The sequence below is a fragment of the Mustela nivalis genome (genome assembly GCF_964662115.1).
Source record: "Mustela nivalis genome assembly, chromosome: 11".
Taxonomy (NCBI): domain Eukaryota; kingdom Metazoa; phylum Chordata; class Mammalia; order Carnivora; family Mustelidae; genus Mustela; species Mustela nivalis.
This window is the reverse complement of record NC_139030.1, coordinates 37,419,942-37,431,985: the sequence shown is the minus strand read 5'-3', so window position 1 is coordinate 37,431,985 and position 12,044 is coordinate 37,419,942. Positions and strand designations below refer to the sequence as shown.

At 38.9% G+C, this 12,044-nt stretch overlaps 1 protein-coding gene across 1 annotated transcript in view; it reads right to left on the bottom strand.

The window, feature by feature from the left end:
- Positions 1 to 8,702: 8,702 nt before the first annotated feature.
- The window catches only part of FRZB (frizzled related protein), a 31,486-nt gene continuing 28,144 nt past the window's right edge, over positions 8,703 to 12,044 (bottom strand). The window contains exon 6 of the mRNA XM_082689359.1: positions 8,703 to 9,943. Within this exon, the coding sequence (XP_082545485.1) occupies positions 9,827 to 9,943 (117 nt within the window). The 3' untranslated portion in view covers positions 8,703 to 9,826. The remainder of the gene's footprint in view (positions 9,944 to 12,044) is intronic.

The window sequence follows — 12,044 nt, the reverse complement described above, 5'->3', positions numbered from 1 at the left end:
TTGTTCAGTGGAACTCTGGACATTTTCCAGACTCAAGCCTGTCTTTGGATACATTTGTGTGCCCACTGCCTCATTTATTCATGTTTTGTTGTTGTCATTGTTGTTCTTTGGTCAGTGGCCTCATCACACAAGACATTTTCCCACTCTCCAGGTTGTGGCTCTGAGAAGCGGGTCAGGTCAAGAGCCTGTGGTTTGTCTCCAAGGACTGCTAACATCTGAACCCAGGCATAATTGGAGCTAACACATCCCTTCCTGAGCTTAAAGGAGAATAGGAGGACCTTAAATGTTACCAAGACTTATTAAAAGAATATCCAACCTAAGTCCAAAATACTTACTGATCTAGCTATTTAAGTGTAAGGTGTTGAACAAGCACTTTAAAAAAGTACGACGTTTATAATTGTCACTAAATATTTCATGTAATTTGACATTTCCTTGTGCTAAAACCTGCAGTGGAACTTGTCAATAGTAGGAATTATTAAATTCCAGAATTATCTACTAAAGGATCTCATTAAATGTCTTTCAGAATACTCTTTTTGAATGAGGTAGGTGATACTGTCATACATAGATTTTATCTTTTACCTGGACTAGATAAAAATTAGTGGGCTTGCTCTCAGATCTAGAATTCTACAAGAATCATGTTTGCCTTCCTTTGAAAATCCCAGGGCACCTGGGTGGCTCAGTCTGTAAGTGGCTGCCTTCGGCTCAGGTCATGATTCCAGGGTCTTGGGATAGAGCCCTGCATTGGGCTCCAGCAGGTAGGGAGCCTGTTTCTCTCCCACTCTCCCTGCTTGTGTGCACTCTCCTGCTGTCTCGCGCTCTCTCTCTGTGTCAAATAGTTTTTTTTTTTTAAATCTTTAAAAAAATAGAAAGAAAATCCCTTAAAGTCCTCAAAAAAAGAATAAACTCACAAATCCAGAAAGGAACTCAAGGTTCTTTTGTATTTATACAAACAAACTGCAGTCCTTTCGTTGAATGGCTCAGGATCTCTGCCATTTATTTATTTACGGCAGGTTCAACAGTCAGCTGGAGTGTATATTTGATGGTTAAATGAACCTGAGGTAGGTTAATTATGCCAGCAATTTAACCTCATTCCTATACCTTGCAGACTGAACCTTAGTATGACCATATTAGACTCTAAGCTACAGTATTTCAAACACAAACTTCTGACTGGGAGCAGTTTCAGAATCAATTTACATTCAAATAAAAAGGGACTCCAGTGAGAGGCACATTAAGATGTTTAAATTATGGGGCATGTGGGATTCATCAGGCAGGGAAAGCAGTTGTAAATCAAGCTTATGGTGAGTGGGTTAAACACACAACAGGGTTTTTAATGCATGGGCAACACTTCCTAGTGTCTTTATTTTTCTTCCTTTCTTTCTTTCTTTCTTTCTTTCTTTCTTTCTCTCTCTCTCTCTCTCTCTCTTAGTTTTAGCAACTTAAATGGATATGTTAAGGAAATAGCAAAGAGTAAATAACATTTTTTAAAATGACAACTACCAACCATATTTATAGTTTTTCATTACTATAGGCATGCCAGCTTTAAAAAGAGGGGATAATTAGCAGTAGGAACACTTTTCAATACGCCGAACTAGAATGAATGGGAGGGGAGGCAAGAGAGAAATGAGACCAGCAGATTGAAGGACTTTTAAAAGAATTACCTTTTGTTTTATTTCTTTTGTAGGTTCTACCATCTTGTACTACATATGAATTTTCCCTGGTGGATCATCCTAACGATTGTGCCTTTGCAGGGAAACAACAAAATATCACTGGGTGGTCAAATGAGTCCTCTGATTAATTGCTTAAAGGGGGCAACTGACATCTCCCTTTTCTAGCTTTTTTTATAAAAAAAAAAATATATATGGTACTCCCTATTCCCTATTCCCTAGGCCAGGTACCATGTATTCTCCTGCAGCTTCTAGGGACTTTTTTGGTCCTAATTAGTTAATTAATTAAAAAATGGTAATTTGAGGGACGCCTGGGTGGCTCAGTTGGTTAAGCAGCTGCCTTCGGCTCAGGTCATGATCCCAGCGTCCTGGGATCGAGTCCCACATCAGGCTCCTTGCTCGGCGGGGAGCCTGCTTCTCCCTCTGCCTCTGCCTGCCATTCTGTCTGCCTGTGCTCGCTCTCCCCCCTCCTCTGATAAATAAATAAAATCTTTAAAAAAAAATGGTAATTTGATATATTTCCCAAGCCCTTGTGTTTTATTCCTGAAGAGAACAATGTTCTACCCAATAGATTCACTCTCTAATGGCAAAATGCTAGGCAAAGTCCTATTTAAGCACAAACCTAACCTTTCCCCATAATTAAGTCTCTGTGCCACAAAACTATCTATTTCATTAAGTATAAAAAGTGATCAAATCATTCAAACTAGTTAGTGAACATTTGATTAGATGACCCACAAAGGTAGGCAAACTATAGCCCAAAGGCCAAAAGCAGCCTACCTCCTGTTTTTGTAAATAAAGTTTTATTAGAACACTACCATGTTCACTCATGTATGTATTATCAATGCCTGCTTCTAAGCCTCAAGGGCAGAGCTTGCAACAGAGGCTTTACTAAGTGTTAAGTATTTACTATGCAACCCTTTACAGAAAGGTGTGCCAACCCCTAGAATCAGGTTGTTACCTTTTACAGCTGGCTGATAGGCTATCTTCTATTTTTCCAATATGTACTCATCCGAGCCCTTAGGAGTTATCCTTATTTCCCCAACTTCAGTTAAAGCCGCCTCTGTTTTGAGAACCCTCAGTGTGCAGCCTGGAATGCAGAGCCTGCACTTTTGAAACATAAACACTTTGTCTCAATATACTTTTAGTACTTCTGGAACTCTCTAGGAAATGAAAAACACCAAGAAGCTCCTCTAACAAAATTTAGCTCATATTGAGAACACATATCATTGCAAGAGATGTCTTCTTGCTCACCTAAACAATGAACAATAACCATTCTTGGGGACCAAAATTTTACCAATAACATTAAAATATATATTGGCTTACTTGTTTTGTTCCTTTATGTGAAATAATCTTTTACTTACAATGAATAACAGCAAAACATAAAAACCCACTTCCAAAGCTGGAAGATTAAGTGAATCAATCTGGAAGTTGATATCCCCATAGAGATAACCAATATAAAGATGTGAAGCTTCCCATAAGTTTACCATTCTCTGTATTTAAAAGTGGTTAGAGAAGAGTCTTGTTTTTTGACTTCCAAAATAAATCATATTTGGGGCGCCTGGGTGGCTCAGTGGGTTAAAGCCTCTGCCTTCGGCTCAGGTCATGATCCCAGGGTCCTGGGATCGAGTCCCACATCGGGCTCTCTGCTCGGCAGGGAGCCTGCTTCTCATCTCTCTCTGCCTGCCTCTCTGCCTACTTGTGATTTCTGTCTGTCAAATAAATAAATAAATAAAATCTTTTTTAAAAAATAAAATAAATAAATCATATTTGGAAGGAAACACATTTTTATCAGTTATATAAGTTTTTGTAGAATTGAGTATTATGTGTGTGTTTTTTTTTTTTTTTTTCAGAATCTTACCTTAATTGAATGAGTGAGTGTTCTTCCTGTCTCCTGACCCTGCTACTTCTAAGCACATCAGCTTAAGAAGAAGAAGAAAAGAAAGAGGATTTCAGTCTTCAACCTGAGGATGAATGAAGGGAATTTTTTTAGTTTGGCATCTTAAAGATGGTGGAGTGAGAACAGGGCAGCGTGTAAGATCTCTTGGAAGCCACTTTTTCTTTTTGCCTGGGTAAGCACTTAATTGCTTAAAGGGGGCAACTGACATCTCCCTTTTCTAGCTTTTGAGAACTGTGGACACTGTTTGAGAACTGTGGACCTTAAAGGGAGAATTCAAGAATAAAAGGTGGAACAATTCCGGTATTTATTAAACACCTACCATGATCTGGGCACTGCTCTACAGGCTCTGCCCAGCTCCACTCACCTGATCTCAGAACTTGGAGAGCAGGCTAAACAGCCAGTAAGTTGCAAAGCAAGAGTTTGAATCCAGGTGCCCTAACTTCGGAGCTCTTTTCAAGGTGGGTTAAGGAGGCTGTTTTGAATGAGTGAATGTTTCTAAGGAAGTTTAGAAGTAGTAGTTTCAGGCTATTGGTACTGGGTATATAGAAGAGAAGCTAAAGACAAGACTGTCTGAACTAGGGATTTGAAAGAAATTTAGATGAGCTTCAGGGATATTATTAAAGGGCTTAAAGAATGTCAGTCTCTTCTATTTGTTTCATACTTGGCTTTCTAACAGTTCTGCACATACTTCCTACAGCCCTGTATTTGATTTAATGAGCAGAACAATATGAGGAGAAGCAGAACAGGGGAGAACGAACAAGAGGGAAAGAGATAAATGCTCACAGACAGGACAATGCCGTCTTCATAGGTATAATATTTCTGAACTCCATGCTTCTTTTTAAAGCTCTGATCGATCATTTGAGTTATAAGTCCCAGGGAAAGAGTTCTGCAGTAGAGATTTTGTTTACATTCATCTATCCTTTTGTCTAGTTGAGTCAGAAGTATTTACCTCCAATTCTCTTCTTAATACTAGTATAGGGATCTTATCTCAGAGAAACCTTGATCCTCCCAACCAGAGTCACCAAAATAATGTGGAGATAAAATGAATGAACCAGATCAACTTTATTAGCTTTATTGGCCGTCCAGTATAGACAAGAAATTCTTTGTTCTCTGTTTCATAGACTATTTACCATCTCAGAAGGATCCTAAGCTTCGTGTATAATTCAACCTACCCTTGCTGATGCCCCAAATTTTCCTAAGACCCAACCCTACAGAACATTCAGTCCCATTTCATGATGTGTAGTGTGTGTGGAGGGTGTTCTGGCTATTTGGAAGGGCAGCCCCAGCACTATGGAGGGTGATTTCCCCTCCATAGCCTTGAGATTAGTGGGAAGTTCTTTTCTACATTTGCTTTCATTTCTGATTTAGCTTCCGCAGTCCACACATCCTCTCCTTTTGGACTGGCAAGCTTCCCTGAGCACACCCTATCCTTCTTCATAGCTCCTCAAGTTCTCAGCACCCACCATTCAAAGTTGAACCAACAAATAATGGTTGCATTTTATCCACCCCCCCTCAAAAAAAGCCTTTAGTTGTCTTTCAATGTGTTGAATCCCTGTCATTATAAAAATATTTAATGAAAGAAAAGCAGGAGGAATTAGGTCATATAGAATAGTGTTCTTTCTTGTCTGTGGAAGATGCTGGTGGGGGAGGGCTTAAGGGAAGATCTAAGAGTGAGAAACAGAGTTCCCAGTAGAACATAATCAGTCTGGTTTTATTTGTGGCAACCAATCAACAATCAACTTTGAATTTCAACTTTCCTCCTAACATTGTTAAATACTATGAACTCCATACTTCTCTCCAAATTCAAGGGAAGATGGAAACTCAGAAGGAAAATACCATGTTTTCTACAGAGAATCCCATATCTTTAAACTACTAATGCTAAACAAATCAAACTGTTAATACCAAAAGAATCACTTTAATTGTTTATTTACCTGCTCCTCCTCTATAAGAATCATTCCATTGAAACTTTAATTTTGTAGGCAAGGAAAACTGAAAAATAAAAACAGCAGTACTTGGGATCAGAATTGGAACTATATCATATACACTTTCTGGCATGCAGTCGGTAGACCTCAGTTTAAGAAAAAAACATGAGTAGCCCAGTCCATGCCTGATACTATGTTTTTTTTTTTAAATGTCAAGATGCATTGATCTTTTTATCAGCATTTACAGTGGTGGAAAACTTGGGAAATAAAAATTAGAGCATCTGAGGCCCAGCTCTGCTACTTACAAAACTCCAAGTTTCTAAGGTTTTGATTTCTTCATCTGTAAAACAGAAATAATACCTACTTCACAGACTTCCCTCTGCCTCCTGTGTTACAGGAGGTAACACAAATACAGGTGTTTTTTATAAAGCTCTAGCCAATGTTAGGTATTATTACCCAAAGAGATAACTTTAAAAAGGTCTGACTCTACCATTTTTTGTTATTAATACAGCTAGGAACCATGTTCAAAAATTCTATCAGTTGGATTTCTGTAATAGTATGAGAAATCTCTGCTCTACCTCATTTTTACTATCTTTTGAAGGCTTATATTATCTAAATATTAAAGCTCCCAGTCTGAGTAAACACCAATCTTGAAATACTTATTTGTCATTTTAACTTGTTGAAAAAATAATAGCAAGTAATTTCTTGCAGAAGGCAATAAGTAGTGCTATTTACTCACAGTGATTGTAATTTTTGTATTTGTCTTCTTAATACAGAACAGATGTGGAAAGCCATGCATTTGTCCCACCCCACCCCCAAATGCTCAGTGCAACATATGGCACCGAATCAGATTACACTCTATATGTGACACAGTAAAATACTCGCATATCTGTGCAGAGAATCCAAATTTGCTGTTATTTTAACCTGTGCCAGTCTATTCAGCATGCACCTAACATTTTGGTGTTGTTACTTGGGTTGGAGAAATTAAAATCCTGAAGGTGAACAAAATTGCTCAAAGAAATTTTAAATTAACTCTTTAGATTTCAAGGTTACCCACAAGGGTGCATATATATTAAATGTTTAGTGGCTTTGGAAGTTAGTACCTGTCAGAAAAGCCTGTAGAGAGGCACGAATAAGATGTATGTATATTATGGCAATTGGAGAGTAGAAATGGTTTTGCAGTCTGATTAGAAACACAACCATCATGATGAAAATCAAGTTATCTCCCAAGAGAGGTCTGTACATAATTTATTAATGAAGATATTGCAACTATCGTAGCAAAATACCAGGAGCACATTATCAACACCACAATTCACAGACCTCATATCATTGGAAAGTTTGCTGACAAACTTTTACATAGAATGAGCAAAATCGAGCATTGCCAGTAGAGATCACTAAAGGGAAGGTGGCAGAGAGCACAGGTGAATCCAAAAATGGAGTGCTCTTTTGTTTATAAATATAATTGTATATGTTCTGAGCATAAACAATGTCACATCTCTACACAGAAACTATTACCATCACCATAGCTATTTCTCAACCCTGAAAAAATACTGTAGGGCCTAGACATGTCTGTGTCTTCCATTGTACATCAGAATATTTCTTCACTTAAAATTCCTCTTACTATGGGGGAGGTCCCTGGGTGGCTCAGTTGGTTAAGCAACCAACTCTTGATTTTGGCTCAAGTAGTGATCTCAGGGACGTGAGATCAATCCCCACCCCCCCGCCCCGTTCCGGCTCCACCCTGGGCATGGACCCTGCTTAAGATTCTCCCTCTGCCTCTGTCCCTTCCCCATTCTCTCTCACTCTCTCTCTCTAAAAAAAATGTCTTCCTTACTATGCTTTGGAAGAGATGAGGACATTTCGTGGATTTGAGAAACCAATTCTTCTCAACCTCCTTCAGTCTATTCTTGCCCTTCTGCCCATAGTGAACATGAAAAACACGTGAGAGAAAGAGAACACTGAAGAAGCATGACTTTCCAGTTCTGAATCCTTGAAGCTCAAGTTGAGTTATCAACACCATAATGAGAAATCCCAAGATACGGGTCTTCCCTTGTGCCACTTCACGACTCCCCTGGGACACCCAAACTTACCTTTTTTTTTTTTTTTTTAATTTTTTAAAGATTTTATTTGCTTATTTGAGAGAGAGAGAGAGCATGAGAAGGGGGAGGGTTAGAGGGAGAAGCAGACTCCCTGCTAAGGAGAGAGGTCTCGATCCTGGTACTCCAGGATCACAACCCAAGCCAAAGGCAGTCACTTAACCCACTGAGCCACCCAGGCACCCCCAAACTCACTTTTTCTAAAAAAAAATTATTGGGGCACCTGGGTGGCTCAGTGGGTTAAGCCAGTGCCTTCGGCTCAGGTCATGATCCCAGGGTCCTGGGATCGAGCCCCGCATCGGGCTCTCTGATCAGCAGAGAGCCTGCTTCCTCCTTTCTCTTTCTGCCTGCCTCTCTGCCTACTTGTGATCTCTCTCTGTCAAATAAATAAATAAATTCTTTAAAAAAAAATTATTTATTTAATTTATTTGACAGAGAGAGACACAGCGAGGGAGGAAACACAGCAGGGGGAGCGGGAGAGGGAGAAGCAGGCCTCCCACTGAGCAGGGAGCCTGATTCGGGGCTTGATCCCAGGACCCCGGAACCATGACCTGAGCACACTTAACAACTGAGCCACCTGGGCGCCCCCAAACTCACCTTTTTAAGGCTATGACTGCAGCATCTAGAAAAAGATGCACCTGCCCTAGCCATTTGAGAATAAACCGCAAAGAGCAAGTGGCCGATTGACCCACTAGCAGCCATTCGGCAGCTCAAAAAGCATACAATCTTCATGGGAGGCAAAAGTGGCGACTCTTCTGAGATTCCCAAACTGCAGGGGCTTAAGTAACAGCCAGAATGTCAGGATGATCTCTTACTTTCAAAAGGGAGAATTTAGAGGAATTATTAACTATTTGGGGAAATGATTGTTCCAGAATTTCATTCTGGCACGATTGCCCTGGTAGAAGGAAGCACAGCACCATTTTGCTTCATAAATGTTTTATTTTCAGTATGCCATAGCTTAGAAATTTGGTTCTGCTTATATGAAATATGTAAATTGAAGAGAAGAACCTGGCTAGAAGAAGGAAAGAAGGAAACGTATCAGGTGTTCCCCCAAGGTCCCTGGGGACACTGCAGCTTGGTTAGTGAGATTGCGCATGTGGTTCAAAAGTCAGAAAAACTGTCCTCCTGACAACCAGAATTCCTTTTATTAGGCATATTTTACTGAGCATTAAACAGCACAAATCCAAGTGATAAAGTACAGGCCTGTAATTCAGTCCAGCTTGGGTGTGAGTGCACACACACACACACATGCGCACATACACACAGGCACACCCTCACACATTTTACCATCCTGCAAACTACAGCATTTTATAGAGCTATGTATCTTTCAAAAATAACACCCGGTGCACATGCATACATACTTTCTTTTCCTGGTCAATGCAGCAAGTCAAGATTTATTTTAAAAGGTGGGGAAAAAAAGACTCATACCAATGAGTTTATTTAAAGGGAAGCAAATTTAACAGAGCTACACCGATAACAGCAGATGTCTAGTTATAATTCACTTCCCTAATGCTGATTAATATATTCATAAACAAACCAAATGCATTGCCCAAAGAAAAATGCTACTGTTTACACCCCAACAGCCACTGGTTTCAGTGGTGCTTCTCAATCAAGCGAAATGTTCTTTCCCCTAGAACTATTTATTTTGCTTTCTGCCAATCTTGCAAATAAGTTATCTTCTGTGTTGTTTCCTCATAAATGCTTCCTGGTGCTTGATTGCCTGGCCTGTGTGGCATTTGATTTCAAACTGTCATTTTACCTTTATAAACATTCAGAACTTTTAAGCGTGAGGAGAATGCCCAAAAGGCATGTGAAAACGAGGCAATTGCAATTAGATAAGCAGACTGTTTTACGGCATATCTAGCTTTCTGTGGATACCAGAAAGCTCTCTTTGCATCCAATATTGCATTCCCAATCTGGGTGCAGAACAGCAAATTAACATTTACTCCAGCAAAGAGGCCCTGGTATCAACATGTTTAATTTATTATTATTGCAAAGAACAGTTTTCCCAGCATTAGTGAAACAGAATACATATATTTAAGGATCTGCACTCAGACCACAAAAAAAGAGGTGGGGGGAGGGAAGAGAAAAACAGAAAACAAGAGAGAAAATAGAAGTAATATCAGTTACCACATGATTTTTGTGGTAAAAAATAGAATATGGCGTGCAATAGTGCAATTTTCCTTTGCTGGTCCAGCAATGCAAGTCTTAATAGGAAGTCCACTGATGTTCTTTGCATTTCAGGATTTAGTTGCGTGCTTGCCGGGGGTTGGAGTTCCTGCCAGACTTCTGACTCTGAGTGGAATCACTATGGCTAGAATCACTTTTATTCAGTCCAAGATGACGGAGCTTCATATCCCAGCGCTGTGAAATTTAAAACATTAAATGGTCACAGGCACATATCACCAGGGTTATCATTTCTATTATTCTAACAACTTAATAAGACCGCAAAGTCCAATCGTAAAAGCATTTTCCAAAAGTATAAAATTCTGGGGGTATAGCTCAGTGGTAGAGCATTTGACTGCAAAAGTATAAAATTTTGTTTTCCTGAGATGTTATACAGACATAATTCTCTGATCATAAAAGAGTATAAAATTTTGTTATCAGATGATGCTAGACGGACACAATTCTCTGACCGTAAAAAGCACAAAATTGGCCACCTAGAATATGTCAGCCATGTTTTCATATCAATCCTCAAACTTAAAATTTCCATGTCAAATGGTGACACAAATATCTGTCCAAACCTGTGGTTATTTCTGGAGGTAATATACATAAGTCTGGCAATGAATGGAAGACACTCAGACTTTGAAGTGCTATTTTTCATTTTCTCTGATGATGTGCCAGAACTTAGTCTTTTAAGACATACGTGATTTAAGCAGTGAAAAAAATGGAAATTTGGGGGGCAAATGGGATCTCTTAAAAATGTATTTCCAAGGGGCAACTGGGTGCCTCAGTGGGTTAAGCTCCTGACTTCGGCTCAGGTCATGAGCTCAGGGTCCTGGAATCGAGCCCCACATCAGGCTCTCTGTTCAGCAGAGAGCCTGCTTCCTGCCCCCCCCCCCCCAACCCTGCCTGCCTCTCTGCCTACTTGTGATCTCTGTCAAATAAATAAATAAAATCTTTTAAAAAAATGTATTTCCAAATAATTTCTATCAAATGCAACAATCACAACAGATGAGGGTCTACACTCAAAGTTGTACAAAGCAGACATTCACAATGTTTCTAAAACCCACAATCAAGTTCACTAATATTCCATAATAACAATGCCAAGAGGGTCTACATGTAAAATAATAAATTAAAAGGAAGTTATATTTTGGGTATTACAGGTAGTGAATAAGGACTACAACAGTACTTTTCAAATTTTGATAAGTATAGAAATAACTTAAAATTGTAGATTGTCATTCAGTAGGTCTGGGATGGGACCCAAAATTTTCATACCTAGAAAGCTCCCCCGTGACGCCAGTGTTGCTGGTGCAGAGACCACAATGAGCAGCAAGAAGCTAAGGTCAGAGGGCCCAGATTCAAATTCTACTTCCACCAGTTACTGTGGAAAGTTTTTGAACTTATTAAACCTCATTTTTATCATTAACACATTGAAATTAATAGAACAGACTTATAAGACTGTTCTGAAGTTTAATAAATAATATATAAAGGGCTTAGTACATAATAAATTATCATTTTTCATTTACTACAAATAATTCTTCATTCTAGCCTACTCAATTACACAATCTTACTGTTTTTCATATTAAAAAATAGTCTGATTCTCAGCTCCCCAAGGCAGACCAAATATTTTGATTTGAACATCCTGGTACACCAGAGACTTAGGTAAACAACAATTCGTATGGCAAAACCATAAGAAGGTCTTTATTAAATTCTTATTCTACTCACTCAGCAAAAAAGAAAAAGAAATCAGCTGAAAAGGGCAACTCTTATTTGGAAAAAAAAAAAAAAAAAGAAAAAAATGGTATCCTCCCTAAAACTTTTTTTCACATCCTCATATTGACAGGCAAACTAAAGTAAGAATCTCAATAAATCTAGACAAAAGAGACTTTCTACCCAAGATCTTTAGCCATGAATATCTGCATATGAATTAAAAATTGTTCACATTTTGGTTCAATTCTTCCCTTTAGCAAGTTTAAATCCAGACTGAGAATATAAAGATTCCACAGTAACTCTGTGAGCCCCCTGTAGAAAACAATGGAAAATATGTTTGTGTAAAAAATAGGATAAACCAGCCATGTGTCCTGGGTCTTTATATGAGGGTCGCTGTTTGGGTATACCAAGAGAAGCAGAAAGCCTCGTTACATGCTTTGCAGCAGGGATGTTGAAGACTCTTCCAACTGGTACAGGAATTTAGGACAAATTCCTGTTCTGCATTAGCAAGCAGAAAACCAAATTAAAAGGACAGTAAGAGATTCCAACTTCCTGAAAAAGAGCCATTTTTTTAATAAACACCAAAGTAACT